The sequence below is a fragment of the Zygosaccharomyces rouxii genome (genome assembly GCF_000026365.1).
Source record: "Zygosaccharomyces rouxii strain CBS732 chromosome B complete sequence".
Classification (NCBI taxonomy): Eukaryota; Fungi; Ascomycota; class Saccharomycetes; order Saccharomycetales; family Saccharomycetaceae; genus Zygosaccharomyces; species Zygosaccharomyces rouxii.
The window spans coordinates 1,315,135-1,339,534 of NC_012991.1; the positions used below are offsets into that span (position 1 = coordinate 1,315,135).

Consider the following 24,400-nt stretch of genomic DNA (forward strand, 5'->3'; position numbering starts at 1 on the left):
CGGCCGCCGCAACTTGCGCGAGTTCAATAAAAATCTAAAGGGAGCAAGGGACATTGCTAAATAACCTCGACAGGGACACAAAAGAAGAGTCGTTAGTAACAGTGAGTTAGGCTCTCTGAGAATCGGAAAGTCTTGCGAAAATAGATGACGAGCAAATCTGTCAATACGAGTAATAGGTCAATTAAGAGTACCAATAATTCCGAGCATTACATTGGTAGTGAACAACCTTCAGAGCGTGGATCTACAAATGCTACCCGTGAACAATTACCTGGGCTTGAAAATGAGCAGGAACCATTGCTAGGACGTTCTACATCTGGTAAACCATCTCATAGAGCTATTGGCGTTCAACCGCAACCCATTCCAAATCCAAGTGAAGAAGATGAACGTACATTTGATTTTGAGTCACAGTTCCAAAGAAAATTATTTGGGATTCATAGACAATACAGATTGTTTATTAGCAATTCTAGATGGATTTTAAATATCTTCATCATCTTGAATACCGTCTGGTTGGTGACTACATTGATTGGTGACTTTTTCTTCAATATTAATATCTTTAAAACCAACAATAGGTATTGCAGTTTTAGCGATCTGACGTTAATATTCATTTCCATCATTGCCAATATTTTTAACCTATGGTTTAACAAACTGGGTCTTTATTCTTCGTTGGATTATGCTCTCAATATTACGCTATGCGTATTAACATTGTTCAATTTGGGACTATTATATCTGGTCAGTTATACGAGACAAAGACTTGGAATTGCAGGTACTTTCACACATTTATGGGCAGCCTTTTCCTTTTTCATTGGTGTTATCATCGATTGGTATCTATTGAGTTATAACAGTCAATTAAACAAACCATTTAACGAGGACGAAGAACATAGTGGTGACAATCATCGCCGTGGAAATGCTGATTTTGCTTCTTCAGGGAAACATACTTTGACAGAATGGATTTACATTGGAGTTAGGAATTTAGTCAAGTGTGCCATCTTAGTTTTCTTCGTTCTTTTCACTTTGAATACGATGTTGTCAACTTTGGATATCCATAGAGTTTCTAAAAATTCAGCTGAAGTAGATGCAGAGGCCGCCTCTTACAATGCATTTCATTGGGTTGATAAGGCACATACTTATAAATTACACATCGAATGTTATGGTGACGTGTTTGATAATAAATCACCAGAAGATGGGGAATCTAGACAGCCTATTCTACTCTTTGAGCATGGTGGATTGGATACTGGTTATTTATCAGCATCATGGATTCAGGAACTTTACCATTTGAACAAAATTGAAAGATATTGTACTTATGAAAGACCAGGATACGGATTAAGTGACTCTGCACCAGCGCCTATTTCTATCGCAATGGTAGCAGATGCATTAAAATATGCGCTTTTGAATGAGGCTAAGATTAAGGGCCCTTTTGTCACTGTAGGTTACGATTTAGGCGGTTTATTTACTCAAGTTTTTACCGCCAAGAATCTAGATATGGTAGATGGAATGATGTTAGTGGAGTCATGGCATGAAGATCTGCTACTGAAGAACTACTTACAAAGATTACTACCACCTTCTCGTGATGGTAATAAAGACCCGGATGATGTAAGTTGGTTACCACCAGAAATTGCAAGACATAACGGATTTAAGATTTTTTGGGACGGTCTATGGTCAAGTTGGGGCCTAAAGCTTCAAACTTCGTGGTTATTTGCACATCATGGCTCTAAAGAGAGAGTCCTTGGGCGTGACATGAAGTACCAAGGTAAGTTCCTACGTGCCAAATTTTTGGAAAGTGTGACCAGTTCCCTATTAAGTTATAAGGACGTCTTGAGTGCCAAAGAAAAATTATTAGACGTTAAATTAAGCGTTGTTAGCTCTAGAGAATTAGTCAAAAAATCACCTCAATGGGGTAATTGGCAAAGAGAATTAACCAAAATTTCTGCTAAGGCCAGAGAATGGAAAATTGTGGAAGGTGGACATGACGTCTATAAATATGGACTGGGAAAACAACAGACGCAGGACGTTTTACTGAGGCTGATTGGCGAACAAGAAATGCGTTGAACGTGTATGTATGTATACCTAGAACGCTTCGTAATATTTGTACAAAAAATATATAGATACAAACAGCGAGTAGTAACTTTGAGCACTTGGATGGTGGACAGTGACCTGTAACCCACATGAGTTTTGCTCCTAATTCCAATTTTCATCCTCCATACAAACTCACCAAACGGTTGAAACTTATCCTCGTCATTGATTTTAACATGTTGATGCCTGCTTAACAAAAAAAAAAAATAAACAATAAAAAAAATACGTCAAGGGAGTGGATGGGCAAAGAAAAGCAAACATCCTATCCATAACATCGTAATCCCATTCGGTACGGCATGACAATGGTTTTCTATCCCCCATTTTTTAAATAATTTTGTCTCAATCACTGTGTAAGCAATATGAAAAGACGATCAAATTAATCATAACAAAAAGATGAAAATCAACCCATGTTAACATCCTTCGGGTCCTCTAGCAATACCCCTAATTCGTCAACCAACTGACCACCATCACTTTCTATCTCACTTTCCGACTCACTACTCTCCAAGGAGGCTTCCAAATCACAGGCACATCTACAATTTGGGCAAACGAATTGAGGGTATGAAGTCATAACCAATCTGCGGATACACTGAAAATGCCAACTATGAGAACAGGGTGAAATAAACATGGCTTGGCATGGTTTAATCTTGGAAAGACAGATTGAACAATCTTCTTCTTCAAGCCCCATAGTCATCCTTTGAATATTTTTTATACGTTGTAGAGCTTCTTTGTTAAATGCATTTGCTCTTCTCTTCCAAGATCTATTAATTTCCACACGCATTTTAACACATCTGTAAATTTCTTCTGTACCACCTCTAAAATCCATTCCCAATTGTAAAATATCACCATCATGAATTAAAGTATCCTTTGACATTGTAGAGGCGGGCGCTAATCTTTGATGATTTAAAAAAGTACCACTTGATGATCTAACGTCCCTAATAAACCAATTACCCTGAGAATCTACTTTGAAACAACCATGAGTTCTTGAGACAACTTTTGATTTGAAAACTACTGGGTGGTACTGTTCTGGTATCTTTGCAATTGCTTCACGAACCCTTTCAGTATAACGGCCAATGACCAATTGAGAACCGGGACCTGCGGTTCTAATTACTGGATCGAATGATAACCCTGGATTTGTAGAAAACGATCCATCGATAAAAGGTGTTAATCTAATGCTGAAGAGACCATGTTTATCCTTACGTTGTTGTAAAGTCTCCTCATCAAGGGATTCTGGTAAACTAACGTTTCTAGCTAAATCAAGACCTAATAGTTCATCAGCATTAGGTTGATCAGCTGCATATATATAGTGCCGCAAATTCTTCAATGGGGATACTCCATCTGTATTTGGGGTATGCGTAAAACCACCTGAAGTAGTACCATTATAAGTATGAGCCTCTGGATGAATTGGATCGATACCTGCGATGGGGACACCCGCTTGTGGCTGTTGCAATGGCTGGGGAGGTTGCTGTGACAATGATCGCTGCTGCTGTTGGTGGTGATTGTTATGTGGAGATGAACCGCTCTGATCCCTTTGCAAAGTACCTGAGTTTCCCAATGGCGAACTTGACGCTGAAACTGTATTGTTTTGTGGTATTGGTTGCAAATTAGGAACAGTAGATTCCTGTTGGGCAGTTAACGAAATAGAAATTGGTAATTCGTGGAAACTAGGAGCATGCGATAATCCATGTGGTGGTTGTGAATGCCTTTCAAAGGCAACTGCACTGACACCAATTTCTGCATTAGTACTGTTGTTGCTACCACTATTACCACGAGAATGGCCAAAATTTAAAAATGGATTATTGGTGTTACCAGCACCATGTAAATTCGGGGCGCCACCACTACCACTGCTATTATTATTGTTATTACTATTGTTATTACTATTCTGTCTAATTCCAAATGAATTTAGGAACGAGTTCAAACCAGAACCTCTTCTACGTCTACCTTGAGAAGGAGCACTCATAGTGGCTGAATTTGCACTAGCACTATTGGTCATTCCTAATGCCGCTGTAGTCGCCGATGCTCTACTACTGCTACCAGTACCAGTATTTGTCGCACTATTCGTCGATGAAGGCACGGATGGAGCAGGTGATGCTGTTGATGTTCCTGCTGTATTACCTGCTGAGAAAGCGACTGGATTGTACATCGCACACACACAACTAGGTGGGTGCAAAAATAATATCAGAAGAAACCTTTTTTAATACCTTAATAAGTTCTCTACTTTTAATTCACCCTCGAATAAAAGCAAAGTGGGGCAAAGAATACAGTAAAAGAGAAATTCAAAATTCTTTTAAACTGTGAAAATAAACTAATAAGACCGATGTTGTTAAGGGTTGAAATCCCAATCCTTATCCTTTCCTTTAACACTTTCTCCTTTAGTATTGTCCTGGCACTTCTCTTATGGTCGCTGGATCAAATAAATCACAGAAATAGGAGAAATTGCCTTTTAAAAAATAACTTCAACGACTCTTCTTGGCCTTGAACTATATCGCTGATACTTTCGCTTTCTCCTTAGCTTATGTTTAACGGGGCAAACACACAGAAAGAAAGGAGAGTAAGAGAGATGCGATATTCGAACGGTTGGAAATGGAGGGTACTACCAGTTGACAGCACTATTTTATTGAGACCTTTATTAATCCCTTCAAAAGCTCCAGCCGGCTAAAAATTTGATCCTGGAGAGAATCCTTACAAATCTTCTCCTTTTAAAGTTGCTCACCTTTTGATCTGTATGGGGATAAATGTTACTTCTAAAATTGAGGTGCAACATTCTTTGAATTCTCTTTTTCTTTAGCGGCGAGACCAATGCAACAAGATCATTTTACACGAATATGTCACTAGCAACGAAGAATACGGAGGAATCGTTTCTGAAACACGACTCGTTTCAGGCTGAAACGGTACTAAAACAGAACATCGATGCATGTGTGTGGGTGTGTATATGAGACGTCCGCGGCTAGCTGTACTACAACAAGCGCTGTCCTTCATGTTTAAAAAATTTGCCAGCATGTTCGATATAAAAGTATATTATCTTTTTTCTTCATTCGTATTTGCATATATAATAAAACCGCAATCACATTCACATTCACATTCACATTCACAACTACAATTACAACTTACTCAAATCTGTAGACGTCTGTTGAGTAACCACTTCATCGTACAGCAATGTAGTCAAAAATTCACTGAATCTTTCACCCGTAACTTCTGGTAAAAAGTGTTTGGCGGCGACATCAAACTTGTTACCATTACCGAATGGACTCTCTGCGGCCAACTTAGCAGCCTGTTCTTTCAATAGTTGTGAAGTCATTTGAGGAGTAACCTTTTCACCAGTATCACCTAGTACAACACCGTGCTTTACCCATTGATACAATTGAGCACGAGAGACTTCGGCGGTGGCGGCATCTTCCATCAAATGGTTAATTGGTGAACAACCAGAACCTCTTAACCAAGCTTCCATGTACTGTAGACCAATATCCAAATTTTGAATAATACCACGTTTAGTGACTTGACCACCTGGAATCTGGGTATCGCTTAACTGTTGGGCTGTAACAGTAGTTTCTGGAATATAGTGAATTTGATTTTTAGTCCCCATGTTGATGAAAACTTCATTACAGATAGAGGCTAATGCAGGATGTGCAACCCAAGATCCATCATGACCATTTGTCAATTCTCTGATCTTATCATTACGAACCTTTGCCATTGCCTTTTCATTAGCAACAGGGTCGTTAGGGATTGGAATTTGAGCGGCCATACCACCCATTGCATGAACACCTCTTCTGTGACAAGTATTAATCAATCTCTTAACATAAGCGTCCATAAATGGCGAAGTCATTGTAACTAGATCTCTGTCAGGTAGAACGTGCTCAGGTAAATTACGCAATCTCTTAACAGTGGAAAAGATATAATCCCAGCGACCACAGTTCAACCCTGCAGAATGAGAACGCAGTTGCCAAAGAATTTCTTCCATTTGGTATGCTGCTGGTAAAGTTTCAATCAAGACCGTGGCCCTAATGGTACCTCTGGGGATACCAACCCAATCTTGGGCAACATTGAAGATATCGTTCCATAATTTGGCTTCCAAATGGTGCTCCATCTTGGGCAAATAGAAGTAGGGGCCTCTGTTGACTTTCATAGCTTGCTTTGCATTGTGGAAGAAGTACAAACCAAAATCAAAAATTGATGCACTAATCGGTTCACCATCTACATAGAGGTGCTTTTCTACCATGTGCCAACCTCTTGGGCGTACAATAATTGCTGGTAACTCAGAAATGGAGGACTTTAATTTGTACTCTTTTTTTGGTGTCGTAAAATTCAACTGATTTCTCAATGCATCATACAGGTTAACTTGACCATAAATCATGTTAAACCATGTAGGGGAAGAAGAATCTTCAAAATCTGTCATATAAGTGTTAACTTGAGCGTTCAATGCATTAACAAGCATATTTCTTTGTGGTGGACCAGTAATCTCGGTAGATCTATTTTCTAGACCAGGTCCTAATGTAGGACCTTGCCAGGTGGGGTCTTCTCTAATTGCCTTGGTCTCTGGCAAGAAATCTAATTTGTAATTACCAGTATCCAACTTCTTCTGAACTTCTTGTCTAGCTCCCAACAATTCCTTTCTCTTTGCATTAAAAGTTCTGTGAAGCAATACGACAAATTCCAATGCATCCTTAGTCAAAATATTTGCCACTGTAGTGGTAGAAGGGCTGAATTGTGGTTCAGCATCAATATTGACCTTTAATTCAACGTTATCCAAACTGACTTTAACCATGATTAACCGATAAAAATGTAATTTTCACTAGATTTGAAAAAGAGTTAATATCAGTAATCACTATTCTTACTGCTACTACACTCTTCAAATAGGATCTATCATTCGAAGGTATGCTAATCCACCAAAGATAGCTTCCATTTATATATCAATCATTCTAGTTGGCAAGGTACGGAGCACCCCTGAGCCCCCATCGAACTATTACACCGTTCATCTAACAGTTACCATTACTCAAGAGTGGTCATACATTTGCAGTAGCGGCCCAATGCTTGTATAGGGTTTTTTGTTGATAGTGTTGATAGTGGAAATATTCTTGTTGAAACGGCTCTAGTCAAGATTCGGTAGTTACCGCGCATTTTTAGGGATGCCGCCGCTTCGCATTAGGCCGAAAGGAAAGAAAAAAACAAAAAACAACTTTTTCCTGTAAAAGCCAAGAGTCAATTTCGACTGAAGAAGTCGATAATCAATAACTGAGTCATCGTCCAAAGAGTAACAAGTGCAGTATATAACTCCGTTCTACGTGATAGTGATTTCCACCGTATATCATGATAGCGCTTATATAGTTCATTCTACTTATTCATCTACCATCTCCAATAACACCCGCAGTACGCAAGACACGAATAACATTTTCATTAACTTCTTTACTCAAAGATGTGGAACAGCTCTGTGAGAACTGTACTTTCTTTAACCATTCACGAGCATCTTCCTCAGAGTAGCCCAAAGTTTTAATGTGTTCTATTGATCGCTCCGGATGTTGTTCGAAGTAAGAAATACCCTCATCCAGAGATTCCGCAATCTGTCTGGAGGTTTGTTCGTCTAGATTTTCCTGACGTACTAAAACCCATGATGGCCAAGGAGTGTAGATGCTACCCAACATTTTCAATTCGGGGTTTTCACCTTGGTAGTATTTCTTAGTCGTGAAATACTCCCACATGAATGCCTCTGAAGTTTTGTCATTAACACTTTTACGCAATTGCTCAAAATTATGACAGACTGGGAAATCTATAAAGGGTTTTTCGGGGTTAAAACCCTGTTCTAATGCCAACACAAACGACATAACATAAGATCCGCTTCCAATACGCGAGACACCTATACGTTTTCCTTCCAGCTGTTTCAAATTTTGCAATTCATTACGTTGAGCACCAGTAGAAACTGCCCAATGTAATGGTGACTCCACATAAGTACCCACAATAGAATATTTAGCAGGAGAAGTGACAATTCCACGCACAAATGCCTCAGTTAATCCAACAGCAGCATCCAATTCACCTTTATCCAACGATTGGATCAAATGACCAGATCCGCTAGGGTACGGTATTAATTCCACATTAAGACCACGCTTAGCGAAGAACTTTTGCGTCTGCGCAAAATGAATTGGTGTTGAGTAATGTTCCGGAATGAATCCAAGTCTTATAGCCTTCATCATAGGGAAATTAGGAATCTCAGCTTTCTGTAACCCTAGAATTTCGCATAACCCGTGAACTCATCCATCTCATTACGTGTGAATTTTTCATGAATACTCGCGTACGAAAGTAAAAATTTACCCGAATTTGATGGACCTAATTTTTTTTTTCATCAACACTGGCAACAAGTGTTGAATGTACACACATTTTAAAGGTATTGCTGTTCTATTCCAACCATTCAAGATAAATAGAAATAAAAGGGATAAAAGAAAGACACTCAATTAATCATGTCATTGCCCTTACGGCATCCATTGGAAAATGTATCTTCGCTAGATAGAGTCTTCGAAGATTTACTAGTGAGATTTGTGATAAATTGCCCACCAGAAGACTTATCCAGTGTGGAAAGAGAATTGTTCCATTTCGAAGAAGCATCATGGTTTTATACAGATTTCGTCAAATTGATGAACCCAACGTTACCATCATTTAAAATTAAGTCTTTTGCCAAGAATATTATTAGGTTATGTCCATTAGTTTGGAATTGGGATATTCACGCCGATGAAGCCTTACAGAAATTTTCGCAATATAAAAAAAGTATTCCTGTTAGAGGTGCGGCCATCTTTAATGAAAAATTGAACAAAATATTGTTAGTTAAGGGAACTGAATCGGATTCATGGTCATTCCCTCGAGGTAAAATCTCCAAAGATGAAGACGATGTTGCATGTTGTGTTCGTGAAGTGAGAGAAGAGATTGGATTTGATTTGACCGATTATATTGATGAAAATCAATTTATCGAACGTAACATTCAAGGTAAAAACTATAAAATATTTATCATTTCTGGGGTTTCTGAAAATTACAATTTCAAGCCACAAGTTCGTAATGAAATTGAGAAGATTGAATGGCGTGATTTCAGAAAAATTCAAAAGACAATGCATAAATCTTCAGTGAGGTACTATTTGATAAACTCAATGATGAGACCGTTATCGATGTGGGTGAGACGCCAGAAACACATTATTGGCGATGATCAATTGAGACAATATGCAGAGGACCAATTGAAATTGTTACTGGGTATTACCAAGGAGGAACAAGTAGACCCTGGGAGAGAACTGCTCAATATGTTACACTCTGCAGTTCAGCAGCAAGAGGAGAAACCAGAAAATCCTCAAGAAACTGCAAAGGGAGAGCCCACTATACCGACTGCTGCAGCTCCTATGGTAAATCAAATGATGTTTCCTCAGATCATGCCTCCGGCTGTAATGGGATTCCGTCCCTTTGCGCCTTTCCCCTTTATGAATGGAAATGTACCGCCATTTATGGGCCCACACAGGGCTCCTGGTATACCGCCCATTGATACTCAGCAACAGCCACAACAACACCAACATGGTACTTTACCAACACCATTGGGTCCAGGTAATCCTCCACAGGCAATTCCTACCCCTGATGTATCGTCATTATCAAGACCGGCATTCGCACAAGAGCAACTTAATGAAAATCATCAAAGATCAGATACTTCGTCGAAACAGCTGTTAGAATTACTAAATTCCAAAAATAGATCTGAACAACAAAGAGAAAGACCCGATACAAACGAATCAACTCAAGAAGAAGACTCTACACCTCCAGGGAGTGCATCTTCCGATTTATTAAATATTTTGAAAAAATCCCAATTAAAATCAGAACCATTGGTAACACCCTATAGTCAAAATAATGGTCATGAAAAATTACCATCACAAGATGGGTATGAAGAGTTTGAAAGTAGCTCAGAAGGTAGCATTAATGAAGACAATCAACAAGAAGATGATGAACCAAACAGTAAATCAGATTCTGATGGATACGAAGATTTTGAAAGTGACGTAAGTGAAGAACACTTTAAAGAACCAACACCACCACCAAAACCAGTGGCTCAGGAAGCCGTAAAACAAGATATCAACAAGGAACCTAAGGAACCTAAGGAATTCAAGGGAGCTAACCACCATATTGGTTTCAGGGAAGAATCGCCTGCTCCTACTGAAGGTGCTAAACCAAAACCTAAGATCAAATTGTTAAAACGTGGTGAAAATTTGGCGGATGTACTTCCCAAGCAATCGCCACCATTATCAACATCCGAAAAATCACCTTCTTCAGAGGATTTGTTGGGTCTTTTGAAAAAACCTCACAATAGTAGTAAACCTCAAGAGTCTTCTGAAGAGTCTTTGAAACAAACTGGAGAACCTGTAAGACAAGTGTCAGTTCCTCCAGTTAACCAATCACCTTTGCATTTTTCTCAACAACCAGATGTTCAGCATCATCAACAACAACCTGAGAATATACTTCCACAATTTCCACAGCCAATCGATATTGCGGTGCCAAAGTTACAGCAATCACCAGAGGAAGAATTATTGGGCATGTTGAGAAAGGGCCAATCCCCTCAACCTCAACAAGACGATCTTAACAACCAAGAATCCGATTCTCATCGATTGCTGGAAGTTCTGAAAAATCGTACCAAGAGAAATTCAATCGGTTCGCCGTTGTCAGAGCCCTCCGCTAGCCCTCATAACTTTACCAATGTGAACCCAGTGCTTCCCTCTGACTCACATGCTGCATCATCAGAGCTCTTGGGCATATTGAGGAGACCTATAAATGGTAATTCATCGAGTCCATCCCAAGTACCGTACGGATCCATGGGAGATCCTTTCAAAACGGATTCTTCATATGGTGCTAGCCCCTCTAATGAACTTCTAGGAATTCTACATAGAAAATGAGGCAATCAAGAGAAAAAAAAAAAAAAAAAAAAAAACACAAAAATGGTTAAATAGTTGATTAGTCTTGATGAATTAAGTTATGTGAAAAAAAAAATAAAATAGAGGTGCTGTTTGACAACTGTAAATTAGTCTTCTTCATCTGCCAGCACGAATTCCTCTAGCGTTTGATTAAGTTCTCGATCGGTGCTCTGTGGCCAAGTGACACATTTGTTCTTGACACCGCCTAATGTAACTACACAGCCGTAGCATAGTGGTGCGTCTTCACCTTGTGAAGAGACCGATTTCATCAGTTCAAGGTACTCGTCTCTTTCTCTTCGCAGATTGGATTCGTACCACTTCTCATACAATTGCTTGTCTTCTTGAGTTTCTGGAGGACAACCATTGTTAATAGTAATTGATTGTAACCACTCAGATCCCCTTGTGTGAATATTACCTTGACACAGGGAACATTTGACATTCGGTTCAATCAACTTTGGTTCAGCTAATTTATCGGCGGTTCTCACCACTGTTGAAATGACATTTGAATAATCTCCTTCGATATCATCAAAGTATTTTCTAACCATTTCATTAATGGTCATATTTTTTATAAGTTTACCACTGGCCTTCGTCTCACAACGTTTCTGTAAAAGTAAAGTATCTTGAGCTGTATAATTGACCAAATGTTTATCGAGACCAGCTGAGTAGCAGTATGCATCAACTTCTGAAAGCAAGACATCTTTTAACGGATATAGATGCCTAAATTTTCCACTATAATCTTGATCTAATTGTGAACTGTCGAAGAGAGAATTAATATGTTCACCTCTACCTTTTACAACTAAAGACATGGTTTCATCCGCTAATTTCGTCATTGAATGTCCCCATAAAATTGCTTTGTGATTATGTTGGTATGCATATCTTTTCACCAGACGCCTAATGATAAATGTCAATAAGTCTTCCCTGGACGATCGGTTGGGGCATTGTTCTAATAAATCTTTCAGGTTGTACGGATCAGAATCCAGCTTAGAACTGCACAGATAATCATCATTAATGATCAGTTTTTCAAACTCCTGTCCATCGAAAAACGATTCTAAGTTAATAAAATGAAATTTAATATTTTCTTGGTTATCTCTGTACCTTGCCGCCGACAATTCTTCGACACGGTTTTTCAAATCCTGAAATTCAGATTCTAAATAGCACAATAAGACATCAACATAAAACCCAGTTCTGCCTCTCTGTGTAGATTTTTGTTCATTCAAAGTATCGTTCAGGACATCTAACATCACTGTAGAAGATGAACCGAGCGACAGCGGAGCTAGGATTCGTGATGAGCTATTTTGAGCGTCTGCTTGTTCAGCACTTCTGACCTTGTCTTGATGCATGACTTTAAATATATCTTGAAAGTATGGATCAGACATCATCTGTTTCCTCTGTTTGGAAGAGATGAATTTACAAAAGCATCGGCTGCAAAAGTGTTCCTTTCTGGAAAGAATCACTGCTGGTTCACCACATCTTTTACACAGAGGTTCGGTCATGATAAATAGGCTCAAATGATAGACTCTATCGGCTATTCTCTATTTATTCGTTCTTATTTGATTAGTGCTAGTGTCGATATGAGATGAGATGATATGAGATGAGATGAGCTGAAAAATCCATATCGCTGGACACGAACCGGAGTCAAGACCAACGGCTAAGAGAGATCCAGTGTATCTACAGGCTCAATTTCAAAAGCCTTTTAACACCTACAATCTCTTCTTAGTTTTCAAATGAGCCTGCTCTTGCCAGACTTTTTCCTACTACCTTCTTACTGATTGATTTTACGTGTACATAAGCAAGTATTTCCGTATACCTGTTGAAGTTGTAGACCGAGCCTTCTTGAAATTCTAAGACACATTAGTGGGAAACAAGAAAAGAAAGAGAATGATAAACATGAATCATTTAGACCACAATCTGTATGTTATCTTACTTGCATCTTTCTCTACAGGTTCAAATTTACTAATGCACATCCCCATGTAGCCATCTAACAATACCCTTCCCTAACGACAGGTACTCCGAAGTCGCTGTCAAAGTGCTTAGACCTGACCCGATACTAAGGCCTGAGGATTTCCAAGTTGAATACAAGAGTAAGGGTAATTTGCTAGAAATCGATTTTAAGAGCGTTGATGATAGGGTTTTACGTGTTGGAGTAAGTAGCGTTATAGACAGTGTAAAAACTATCGTCGAAACTATCGATGAACTGGATTATATGTAAAATTTAACGTTTAGCCGGAAAATCGATAATTTGAGTAAAACATAACCGCAAAACTATGCGAGTACTGGTAATCATGTCAACTAATACTTTCTGAATGTATAATTTGAAGTCTTCAGGGCAGTATCGTAATACCCTTTTTTTACTCCCAAGAACCTTCAGCGGCTAAAACGATACCCGGACACAATATAACGTTTTACCCTCAATTCCAAGCTAAACCTTACAAGAGCCAGCATATAACATTTTTGAGCCCTGCTTCGAATGTCTATTCAAAATCATCCTTTGCCATACAATCTATGTTCCATAATTTACATGTTAACATTATCTTCATTACTACTATCATTTAGAATGTACTGGTATCACTCACAACGAACGAAGGGCATATATTTATTTTTTCCTTACCCCTGTGAAGAGAAAATTGCATTTTCTGTCGTTAGCACTGTTATCGATCGATTTAATGATTGTTTTCTTGATCTATTTGCTGGTCTGTTGATTTAAATTGGCAGTCTTCTCCTTTGGTATCAGCAGCTAGTTCGCAGTTTCAAGATCAATACACTTCATTACTGCTGAGTATATTCTGATCTAATCACAAGGTGGTTCCTTTTTTATACATTCTATCTCATTTCGTTAAAGCCACGAAGCACTTCGTACTTTTTATCTTTTGTTAGATCAATAGAGTACTTCCTCCTTATATTACCATTACTATCAAAGAGGAACAGTTGATTTGTCTTTTAATTCCCTTGGGTTACAATAAGTGGTGGCAAAAAAATACACACAGATAGAAATACCCCTGGGTTCATAATATACTAAGAAAGAGGAAGAGCGGCGAAAGTGAGTGTTAGAGAGAAGGGCAATATCACTCATATTCATAATCGATGATTGAAACTTTTAATCACGCTAAAAGGAGGCAAACTGATAAAAATACGAATGATTCTTCGATGATCGGTATGACACCAAGTTTTACAAATGAAATTAATAACAGCACCGGTGGTGTCGGAGATGCAAGTGCTGCAGCCCAGTCTGTGTTTGGTACAATAACTGGTGACCTAACAAGGGAAGATAGTGATAATAATAACAGTAATAATAACGGCGAAATGAATAATAGCAATAACATGAGTTCGAGTATAAATCCTAATGTGAATCCTAGTATAAATGCAAGTAACATTAATCCAAGACTGAAAAGGAGTAGTTCAAATACTTATAACTATGTGAGCGCAAATTTTGTTAAAAGACGACTGCCTAACCAAGAAGAAATTTTCCCACAACAATCACAGTTTCTAGACACAAGTCTAACAGGAGCAATTAATCAAAGTATTAGTGTTCCCAATACCCCATCAAAGGCACCGACTTCAAGAAGACCTAGTTTACCCAAGAAAGCTATTGACACTAGTAGTGCTAGCAATTATGGTGGTGCTGGTGGTGGCGGTACATATGCTCTAGGATCTCCTTATTGTTCATTACCAAATGTATCAACTTTCGTTTCCAATGTAGATTTAGCATCTAAAGCAGCTATAGAAAATTCAGTTCAAAAATTACCATGTTTAGAGAGAAATTCATCAAATTATTTACAAACAACTCCTTCACGATTGGACACACCTTATCTTTCTCAGGATCAAAATTCAAATAAATATTATCACCATGGCATTTCGGCATACCCACCAGTGAATAGTGGAGACAATAGTAACCATCATAATAATATGAATACTAATTCAAATACTACTAATAATGATAATGATAATAACAATAACAATACTAATTATTATAATAATCATAACAATCGTCGTCAAAATGAGACATCAAAGATAGCAGATATTCAGAATTCTGTTAGTGTGGCCAATACAAACAACAATAACAATTTCGATATCAAAGAAAACCGTGGTAATGGTGATTGTAACCAAGATGGTAATAACAATAATGGAAATACTAATGAAAACAATTTCAATATGAATAACAACGGCAACAATAATAACAGTATTAATAACAGAAGTGGAAACAACGACGGCAGGGACAGCAACAACAACAGCAACAGCAACAGCAACAACAACAACAACGACAACAACAATAATAACGGTAACAGAGCCGTTCCATCGGTAGTAGTGCCTTCTAAGAGATCGAGTCAAGCTTTGGTGCAAAAGTTACAAGACATTTACAAAGTCATAGTAAAACAAGAAATTGAATTACAGGAGAGATGCTCACAATTGACTACTTCACAAACGACAGAATTGAAAAATCTTTGGACGATCTACAAGATAAATTCAGATCTAATCAACAATTACGTTACTTTTCTAACTACAGCTCTTTTACCTTCACAAACGGAACAGGATATACTAATAGGTGAAGAAATTGTTGAAATATATAGAATTGAAAGGAGACTTTGGGTTTATGGTACCATAACATTTCTGGACATCTTTAAAAACTTCTCCAATTTTATGGATCCTGAAGTCTGCTGTCAATTCATTACTCATGTTTTCATTTCAATTTCGAATATGCTAGGTGACATTCCACCTAAATATGGAATTCCATGGTTGCAAAGACTTGGTGATTTATCACGAATGGCAATCGCACTATATCCATCAGGTTTTATAGATTGGAAACTAAGTGCAGAACATTGGTATATGGAGGCGATGAAATTTACTTATAGTCATGGGAAATTGTACTATCACATGTCGACTGTTCAACAGAACACTTTGGAAGCATTTGTTAACTTAGGTAAAAGTGTCTTTTGCCAAGACACTTTTATCCCATCTCAACAGTATATGCAATTAGTAATTGATAACATTTATCAGAGAGCCTTTGTGGAAAGAAATAACGGTAATCATAGAAATACTCAATTAATCGAATATTTGAAACATAGTGAAGTTATGCTGTTACCAAGTTTTTTGGAATCTGCAGATTTACAACAAGTGGTACTCATCTATTTCAAGGCCAAATTTGGTTGTGATTCCAATAATGTTAACATTTTTGATACAAGAAAGATGTTTTGTCAAAATCCTGATTATCTAAGATATTTCTTTAGACATGCTCCTGCATTTGCAGAATCTCATATTTTACAATTAGTTGGATTTGGTGATCCGAAGAATCCATTCGCATTACTCTTCGAATTACCAAGATTTCTAAAAGATAGAAAAGATAAGAAGGAAAAAAGAAGAACAAAATCAACTACAGTGACTGAAACTTCAAGTACTATGGCTATAGACGATTTAGAGGACGAACAATCTGATAGAATGTCAACGCCAGAAGGATTTTTTGGAAATATTGAGACTTTAAGATTCCCATATTCAGTGCCTTCTAATTTAGAAATTTGGAATGAATCCTTAAACTATATTAATATGACCAGTCTTAAATGTAGTATGGTTGTTTTACAAAAATTTTTGAAAGGACCACTAGTGGTTGCACTTCCTCATTTTATGCCCTGGACTTATTTCATCATTTCTTTGGCTTACAAAATCAAGGATTTAAACCATGAATCTAGTCGAAAATTCTGGGTTGAATTTGTGGATCGTATTTTCCCCTGGAATACAATCGTTAGCTTCTTAAATGTCCTCATAGCTTATATGCTCGATAACAGTTGGAAGTCATCGCTAGTTGACTCTCTTTGTGGACAGTATTCATCAATGGGGTTAGAAGATCTTTTGGATTATTTCAATAATAACGAAGTATTACCAGAAGTTTGGAAATGTTGGGGTACCCTTTGGTTTGATACTATCTGTAATAAGGAACAAAGCCATGTGGAAGATCTTGAAAGTGTCGGGATTAAAAACCATATGTTTTTAGATGCACCTATAGATGGGATTGCATTTGATGCTAACGATGAAAGTGGCGAGAACTTTTGGAAGAGAGCATGTAGAATAATCTTTCTTTTCAAAGGATTGGCAGAAAATTTCCCGATTGGTATTACTTTAAGTCCAGTGGCCCCTGTCTATTGTAGAAGAAATGACGTTAGTCCATATCATATACTAAAGAGCTTCTCATTTAAGTTGAGAAGAGGATCAGACTCGGAATTGGTTCCAATGAATCCTCCTCAGCCATCGACAACAGCGATAGATTTGGACCATTTGAAAAATACTTTGGAAATTTTTGAAGAAGCCAGTTGGGAGAATATTCATATGGATACAATCCCGATGCTAAGTGTGATAGAAGGTGAAAGTATTTTTGATTATGCTGGTTATAGGAGGTTGCATCCAGATTATTTCTCCTATGATAAAAACGGTGAATTCTTAAGTGCTTCGCTGTACACATCATGGTACGCCAACAATAATACAAATAATACTGGAGTTATACCGGCTCATGGGAGCGACGTTGATTCTCAAAGGGATGCCGTTCAAAGTGTCCAAGAGATGCATATTTTCAACCAAATCATGGAACCTGGATACTGTGGTGGATTTGCAGATGATTTATTTTTAAGAGATGCCCTTTATCAAACGGCACATTCTAGTACCACGTATTTCGTTCTCGATACTACAACGTGGTTAAGACATTTCGGCCACATTTACAAATTGGCTTCTAGTGGAGTTTTGAAATTTGCCATATGTCTAACCACTTTCCACGAATTAAGATTTTTACGTAAGCCCAAGGATGAAAATGTAGTGGAAGCAGCTACAAGGGCTATTATTACGGTAAGACAACTTTACAGTGAAGGTAAACTTTTGCCTCTGAGGTTTACTGGTAATGTTGCCACACATATTGAAGAACACTTAGAATTTGAGGAAAAAATTACATGGAGATCACACGTGGATGAATTTGTGATTGAAGCGGTCTATAAGGCTCAATCCAAATTTCAAGAGATGAATCAATTACAGCTTGAACAAGAGGAGCAGCAGCATCAACTAAGGGCTCATGATGATAGATCCGGATTAAAATTTGTTGTACTGGTTACGGACGATTCTAATATGAGGAAAAAAGCTCAGGACCAGGATGTCCGTACCTTTAGTACTAAATTTGTCTTTTCACTATGCAATTCAATTGGATTGCGAAGTAAAATTTGTACTAATTAGAGAAATTTCCATTTTAAGTACCAATTCATATCATTGTATAACGTTAAACAGCATTTTGAACAAATGGCCAATCTGGAAGGTGAATTTACAAATTTCGGTATTGCTTTATGCGAGTGTAAAATGGCCCTTTTAACCCTCGGGTCATCAGATATTACCATTATTTCAAAAGGCGATAACCAAATTGCATGCCTTATATCGACTAAAATATCATAATTTTGATTTTGTTGTGATGTCTTTACCATAAGGTTAAAATCGTTTAATGCGCAAATTAACTGGGTAACTAAATTAGTTTTTTTCTTATCAGCACTAGAAGCACACTTCTCATTATCATCACGTATACGCCTGCGTAACGTGTAACTATCTCTAATATCCTCTCCTCTTGCTATGTTTGTCGTCGTTATCGGCTGAGATAATTTCGACACTTTAGAATTCTGTAAAATAGAATCCAAAGGTTTAGCATTATTTGACTCTTGGCTAGCAACCACATATGATTTTTGATTTATCGACGAAAGTGGTTTTCTTTTAAAGCTTGCATGTTCTATTTTCTTTGAACCACATAGCGAAGTAACGTTAACATTTTTGGATTCAAGTGGTAAGTTTTTCCTCGTTGATAATAGTGATGAAGATTTATATGCCAACTGACTCAGTCTTAAAGCACCTGGATTCTTGCTTCGAGCATCTCTGTATAAATCTGAGCCTTTTCGATCCATACAGAGTTAAATGTAGTTGTAGTTGCCGCTGAGTCGCGTAAGGTTTCCTTTTTATGTATTTTTTTTGCTTCTGTCCGAATCACGGATACACGCGAACTCAATAGTCATCTATTACGAGGATTTTAACCGCCGAACCTTTATGCTTTTTTCCTTTCCGGGTACTGCGTTCGTCTCCGTTAACCCTCCAGATAAGCTGCCGACCTTCTCTCCGGTAAAACTCGGGGCTTTAGCCAACTGCATTGCGAAAGTTTCCGATACATCTACCCGTCATTCTCGCATTCAGTTCTTGGCACAGATAACCGCCGATCTTCTACGACCTTTCACCCGCCAAGAATGAAAAGAATATAGAAAACACGTCACAATTAGGTGATATATGGGGCGGTTAGAGCGCTCCAAAAAGGAATTCATAAAATATCTCCTTCAATGCGAAAGTCCCTTTATATTCCATTCGACCGCTATCGGGAACTATCGTCAGTATACTGCTCAGAAGCTACGAATAATTCCGAAAATATATCCATATTGCCTCCCGGACATTTGCCTCTCATCGGAGGAAATACGTCATCTAATTCAAAGAAAAAACCAACATGTTTCAACACATACAGATATCGATTGATTCTAAGGGTATGGAAACATAAAGCTTCTTTTTCGACGCTTTAGAAGGATTAGCAACTAATACTAGTAATAGTATGAGTAACTGTAACTAGTGGGTTAATGGGTCCCTTCAGTATGGTTCAAGGGAGAAAATATTATAAGGGAAGCGAGAAGTAGCAAGGCGCCAAAACTTTAAAAAAGTATATAAATATCGATAATTCAAATCATTGAAGTGGTCTCTATCACCGCTTCTCTATCTAATATAGCTAATCATCAACAAGATTAAAGCATAATCCTAAAAATTGATACTAGCAAACAAAAATATATATAAAAAAAGATTAATATCTCAAAAATGTCGCCCTCCAAAGTTCCAGTCCCCATTACCGATACTGCAGAAGTTGAAGAACAAATCAGAAAAGAGCTGGCCCTAGGTAGTGAAGTTGTTACCATTAGACATAATGCTCCCGCAGCTACCTTATACGAGGATGGGTTGAAAGAAAAGAAAACAGCTGTGGTTTCATCCGGTGCCTTAGCCGCCTACTCAGGTAGTAAGACTGGTAGATCTCCAAAGGACAAGCGTATCATCGAGGAAGAAACTTCCAAAAATGAAGTCTGGTGGGGCCCTGTTAACAAACCTGCTTCCGAAAAGACCTGGTCTATCAACCGTGAACGTGCCGCTGATTACCTGCGTACAAGGGACCATTTGTACATTATAGATGCCTACGCAGGCTGGGATCCTCGTTACCGTATTAAAGTTCGTGTCATTTGTGCGAGAGCTTACCATGCATTATTTATGACTAACATGCTAATTAGACCTTCACCTGAGGAATTAGCAAATTTTGGTGAACCAGATTTTACAGTTTGGAATGCCGGTCAATTCCCTGCTAATCGTAACACTGAGGGTATGACTTCAAAGACAACAGTCGAAATTAATTTCAAGGCAATGGAAATGATAATTTTGGGTACCGAGTATGCCGGTGAAATGAAGAAAGGTATCTTTACTGTTATGTTTTATTTGATGCCAGTGCACCACAATGTGCTTACATTACACTCTTCTGCCAATCAAGGTATTGAAAGAGGTGATGTTACATTGTTCTTCGGCCTTTCAGGTACTGGTAAGACTACATTATCTGCTGACCCTCACAGGGCACTTATTGGTGATGATGAACATTGCTGGTCCGATCATGGTGTTTTTAACATTGAAGGCGGTTGTTACGCGAAGTGTATCGACTTAACCGCTGAAAAGGAGCCAGAAATCTATAACGCTATTAAATTCGGTTCTGTTCTTGAAAATGTGGTCTTTGATGCATCGAATCGTGAAGTAGATTACACAGACAATTCTATCACGGAAAATACTAGATGTGCTTATCCAATTGATTACATCCCATCTGCGAAGATCCCATGTTTGGCAGATAAACATCCCAGTAACATTGTTCTCTTAACTTGTGACGCATCTGGTGTGCTACCACCAGTTTCTAAACTGACTCCAGAACAAGTCATGTACCATTTTATCTCTGGTTACACCTCCAAGATGGCCGGTACTGAACAAGGTGTTACGGAACCAGAAACTACATTCTCATCTTGTTTCGGACAACCATTTTTAGCACTGCATCCAATGAGGTATGCCACTATGTTGGCCAAGAAGATGCATCAGCATAATGCCAATGCTTGGTTGGTAAACACCGGGTGGACCGGATCCTCCTACACTGCTGGCGGCAAGCGTTGTCCTTTGAAATACACAAGAGCAATTTTGGATTCAATTCATGACGGTTCTTTGTCTAAGGCTGATTATGAAACGTTGCCAATCTTTAACCTGCATACCCCAGCTAAGGTAAATGGTGTGCCAGATTCCCTTTTGAATCCTGCTAAATCTTGGGTTGAAGGTCCTACCAAATACAATAGCGCCGTCAAGACTCTAGCGACTAAATTTACTGAAAATTTCAAGATTTACCAAGATCAAGCGACTCCAGATGTTCTTGCAGCTGGTCCTCAATTCTAAGGTAACTCCTTTTCCCCTCCGTTTTATAGGTTATTTTATTTAAATATTCTTCCACACATTGAAATGATGAGTATCATTCTACACATTTTATGTGAAAACAAATATATACGTATATGTTTATAAAATCAAACTCTGGTTCAATTATCTTTTCGTTAGGTCATGATGTGCGGTTGAATTCGTTGTTCTTGCAGTTGGGGGTCCCATACGAGTTCTTGCAGGTGGCGCTCTAGCCTCCGATGCTGCAGTAGTAGAAGGTGCAGGAAAATGGGGCACAGGGGAATTAATAGAGGATACAAACGCAGCATACTTACCACCCGTTGATGATGTATTGCGTCTGTCAGCGTCTGCAGGATCATATATGAGTAATTGTTTACCTGTTTGATTATCTACCCAGGGATAAAATCCAGTACCAAACCAAAAGTGTTGCACAACTGGAAACTTGTTCAAAACTTCTACAGCATACATTTTCATCAAACCAGATTCCAGTTTTGCCCATGTATGAACAGTTGTGGCCAGATCATAAAGCATTGATGAATGTTCACGAAATGGACCTCTTTTCACTTGATAGATAAAACCAATAGTTTGACAGTAGAGATTTAAATGAGCATATTCCTGCACCAAATGATGATTCAAAATATCTCTTGGTCTTAAAGGTGCTTCTTTGTAGTTTGCCCATTGAGCACTACCAAAAACGTATGCTAAATGGAAGTGATCGTCTAACCCCCAAACTCCGTGAGAACCCGCTGGTTCCAAAGTGTAGGTAAGGATCAATTTGCGAACTACTGCATAATAGGCATTCATGATCAATAGAAAATCTTCACCTTGAAATTCATCTGTAAAGAGCCCCAACATATCAATTGCACCAACCACCGCTAAAAAAGACAATTCGTGTCCAGTACCGTAGTCCAACCTAGTGGCAGACCCAAAGCTATTACCCAAATAGTGAACTAGTTCCACTATACAGTGATGAAATCTATCTGGTAAAACTTTACGCCAAAGCGATGGCATTTGCTCATCAATTTTAGCGTGCCAATCTCTACAGGCCAAGTTACCGTACCTGCGAGGACCTTCCAAGGGAGGCGTTTGGTCAACCAATAAAGACATGTGGTTTAAAACGCCAACAAATTCATTCACGACTGATATACGTGATGGTCCCTGTGGGATATTGACTCTATTGATTATCTTGGCATACTTTTGTATGAAATATTTCAAACGTACGATAGCAACTGATGCTTGGAACTCAAGCGTGCATTGACTATCAAATATACGTTTAACAGGTGTGTTGAACTGAGTATTTTCGTTGGTCAACATTCTCATGGCATTTCGAGATCCTTTCACTAATGTATGTATGTATGTATGAACATGTAAGTGTTTGTCATGTTTCCTAAGCTCGCCTTAAAACTCGCTCATATGACAACTTAAACCCACCTTGGCTTGAACCTGTACAACAAACAAACCATCATTAGAGAAAGTTCTTAGTGATGAGCAACCAAAAGAGTATATTGTTGACGGTACCAGATGGTACGCGAACAGTTTTACTAGATGAACCTCATAGAAGACATTCGTTAGCGGAACCAGGTGGTGTGCAATTCGATTCTGAACAATTAGAAAGGGGTAGGTCAAGGGTTAAAGCCGCTCGAGGAATTAAATCAAATAGTGGTTCAAGGTCCCGTAGTAGAAATCCAAGTCATGTAAGGAATGGAGAGTTTCTCAAATGGACAGTGTTGAAAAGAGATCCTTCAATGAGATTACACAAGAAACCGCACGGTAACGGTATAGGCAACAATGCTGATGACGAAGAAGAAGAAGAAGAAGATGAAGACCAAGAAGATGAGGATTTAGTATCTGATGAAGAACAAGTTAGTGATGTGGAGAACGATCTTGAAATTGATGAGCAGATGCATTACGATATGGGGACAAGAGTATTACCCAATTATGCGGCGTCCATAAATGAAGTACTCGCCTCAACCAAGTCATGGATCTCCACTTATGAATCCCAAGAGACAACCCAAGACGTCAGCTTTACCAAATTACCGGGTGGCTATTCCAGGTGTTGCCAGCTTCTGTCACGTGGCAAGGGCGCTACTACTCGTCGGAGTTTTGTCCTCTGTACAGATCTGACAACAGAATCTCACTATGCACTTGCATACGTAATTGGTGCCCTACTGAACAATGGTGATACGCTTTATATCGTTCACTGGGATGGCAAACAGCCCGGTAGTAGTAAGGAAACTCTTGAACAAAGCGTCAAGTCTCTAAGACAACATGTTTTACACAAACTAGACTGTGCAAGTGCAAGTTTACAAGATTTGGACGTTGTATTGCTATCATTGTCGCATCCATACCCTAAACATTTATTAAGTGAGATGATCTACGCATTACAGCCCATTGCTCTATGTTGTTCATTGTCATTGGTACTAACAACGCTACAGAATTTTGTTTGTTCAGTACCAACTTTAGTGATCAGAAAGAAATTGAAGAGATCAAAAAGAAAGGGTATCAGCGACTAGCTGATAACGAGGTACATAACAGTAATAGTACATAATGGTAACAATATTTAACGATCATGAGGGTTTGATAAGTAGGCGATATGCGCATATATCATGTGCGAACATTTAAAGGAAAAAGAAAACAAACAAATCGGACTTTTTATCGGACAGCGCATCCACATCGCTCACCACGGTCCGGTTGCCCGGAAATTCTCCTCCCCTTCCTTGTTGCCGAAAACTTCATCCCCCCTTTGCCGTTTATCCGAAAACTAGAAACCCCTACTCAAGCTGTCAAGCAAAAAGAACACCCATACATGCCTGGCGCATAGCGTGCAGAAGAATTTTTGTGTGCCTCCTCTCCGGCACGAGAAGCTGCCGAGATGGTCCCGGACTAACGACTGCGATGGCGGCTCGGACTTAAATACAGAGGAG

At 38.6% G+C, this 24,400-nt stretch overlaps 12 protein-coding genes across 12 annotated transcripts; 6 read left to right on the forward strand and 6 right to left on the reverse strand.

Moving 5' to 3' along the window:
- Positions 1-144: 144 nt before the first annotated feature.
- Positions 145-2,046, forward strand: ZYRO0B16236g (uncharacterized protein; the record flags this gene model as incomplete). The annotated part of the gene is made up of 1 exon (XM_002495595.1): positions 145-2,046. One exon carries the CDS (start codon positions 145-147, stop codon positions 2,044-2,046), a length of 1,902 nt encoding a protein of 633 aa, XP_002495640.1.
- Positions 2,047-2,470: 424 nt separating this feature from the next.
- DMA2 (ubiquitin-conjugating protein DMA2) lies at positions 2,471-4,210 on the reverse strand (the record flags this gene model as incomplete). The annotated part of the gene is made up of 1 exon (XM_002495596.1): positions 2,471-4,210. One exon carries the CDS (start codon positions 4,208-4,210, stop codon positions 2,471-2,473), a length of 1,740 nt encoding a protein of 579 aa, XP_002495641.1.
- Positions 4,211-5,167: 957 nt separating this feature from the next.
- On the reverse strand, positions 5,168-6,829 carry MLS1 (malate synthase MLS1; the record flags this gene model as incomplete). Its single annotated transcript, XM_002495597.1, has 1 exon — positions 5,168-6,829. The coding sequence occupies one exon, from the start codon at positions 6,827-6,829 to the stop codon at positions 5,168-5,170; it is 1,662 nt and encodes a 553-aa protein (XP_002495642.1).
- Positions 6,830-7,403: 574 nt separating this feature from the next.
- Positions 7,404-8,249, reverse strand: ZYRO0B16302g (substrate-binding domain-containing protein; the record flags this gene model as incomplete). The annotated part of the gene is made up of 1 exon (XM_002495598.1): positions 7,404-8,249. The coding sequence occupies one exon, from the start codon at positions 8,247-8,249 to the stop codon at positions 7,404-7,406; it is 846 nt and encodes a 281-aa protein (XP_002495643.1).
- Positions 8,250-8,513: 264 nt separating this feature from the next.
- Positions 8,514-10,961, forward strand: DCP2 (decapping enzyme complex catalytic subunit; the record flags this gene model as incomplete). The annotated part of the gene is made up of 1 exon (XM_002495599.1): positions 8,514-10,961. The coding sequence occupies one exon, from the start codon at positions 8,514-8,516 to the stop codon at positions 10,959-10,961; it is 2,448 nt and encodes an 815-aa protein (XP_002495644.1).
- A 125-nt stretch (positions 10,962-11,086) lies between these two features.
- On the reverse strand, positions 11,087-12,472 carry NCS2 (Ncs2p; the record flags this gene model as incomplete). The annotated part of the gene is made up of 1 exon (XM_002495600.1): positions 11,087-12,472. One exon carries the CDS (start codon positions 12,470-12,472, stop codon positions 11,087-11,089), a length of 1,386 nt encoding a protein of 461 aa, XP_002495645.1.
- Positions 12,473-12,866: 394 nt separating this feature from the next.
- PCC1 (chromatin DNA-binding EKC/KEOPS complex subunit PCC1) lies at positions 12,867-13,188 on the forward strand (the record flags this gene model as incomplete). The annotated part of the gene is made up of 2 exons (XM_002495601.1): positions 12,867-12,889; positions 12,954-13,188. The coding sequence occupies 2 exons, from the start codon at positions 12,867-12,869 to the stop codon at positions 13,186-13,188; spliced, it is 258 nt and encodes an 85-aa protein (XP_002495646.1).
- Positions 13,189-14,060: 872 nt separating this feature from the next.
- On the forward strand, positions 14,061-18,179 carry ZYRO0B16412g (PIN domain-containing protein; the record flags this gene model as incomplete). The annotated part of the gene is made up of 1 exon (XM_002495602.1): positions 14,061-18,179. One exon carries the CDS (start codon positions 14,061-14,063, stop codon positions 18,177-18,179), a length of 4,119 nt encoding a protein of 1,372 aa, XP_002495647.1.
- On the reverse strand, positions 18,176-18,889 carry VPR1 (Vpr1p; the record flags this gene model as incomplete). The annotated part of the gene is made up of 1 exon (XM_002495603.1): positions 18,176-18,889. One exon carries the CDS (start codon positions 18,887-18,889, stop codon positions 18,176-18,178), a length of 714 nt encoding a protein of 237 aa, XP_002495648.1.
- Positions 18,890-19,832: 943 nt separating this feature from the next.
- Positions 19,833-21,479, forward strand: PCK1 (phosphoenolpyruvate carboxykinase PCK1; the record flags this gene model as incomplete). Its single annotated transcript, XM_002495604.1, has 1 exon — positions 19,833-21,479. One exon carries the CDS (start codon positions 19,833-19,835, stop codon positions 21,477-21,479), a length of 1,647 nt encoding a protein of 548 aa, XP_002495649.1.
- A 141-nt stretch (positions 21,480-21,620) lies between these two features.
- On the reverse strand, positions 21,621-22,796 carry RRD1 (peptidylprolyl isomerase RRD1; the record flags this gene model as incomplete). Its single annotated transcript, XM_002495605.1, has 1 exon — positions 21,621-22,796. The coding sequence occupies one exon, from the start codon at positions 22,794-22,796 to the stop codon at positions 21,621-21,623; it is 1,176 nt and encodes a 391-aa protein (XP_002495650.1).
- Positions 22,797-22,960: 164 nt separating this feature from the next.
- On the forward strand, positions 22,961-23,989 carry IMP21 (Imp21p; the record flags this gene model as incomplete). The annotated part of the gene is made up of 1 exon (XM_002495606.1): positions 22,961-23,989. One exon carries the CDS (start codon positions 22,961-22,963, stop codon positions 23,987-23,989), a length of 1,029 nt encoding a protein of 342 aa, XP_002495651.1.
- Between the last annotated feature and the right edge of the window lie 411 nt (positions 23,990-24,400).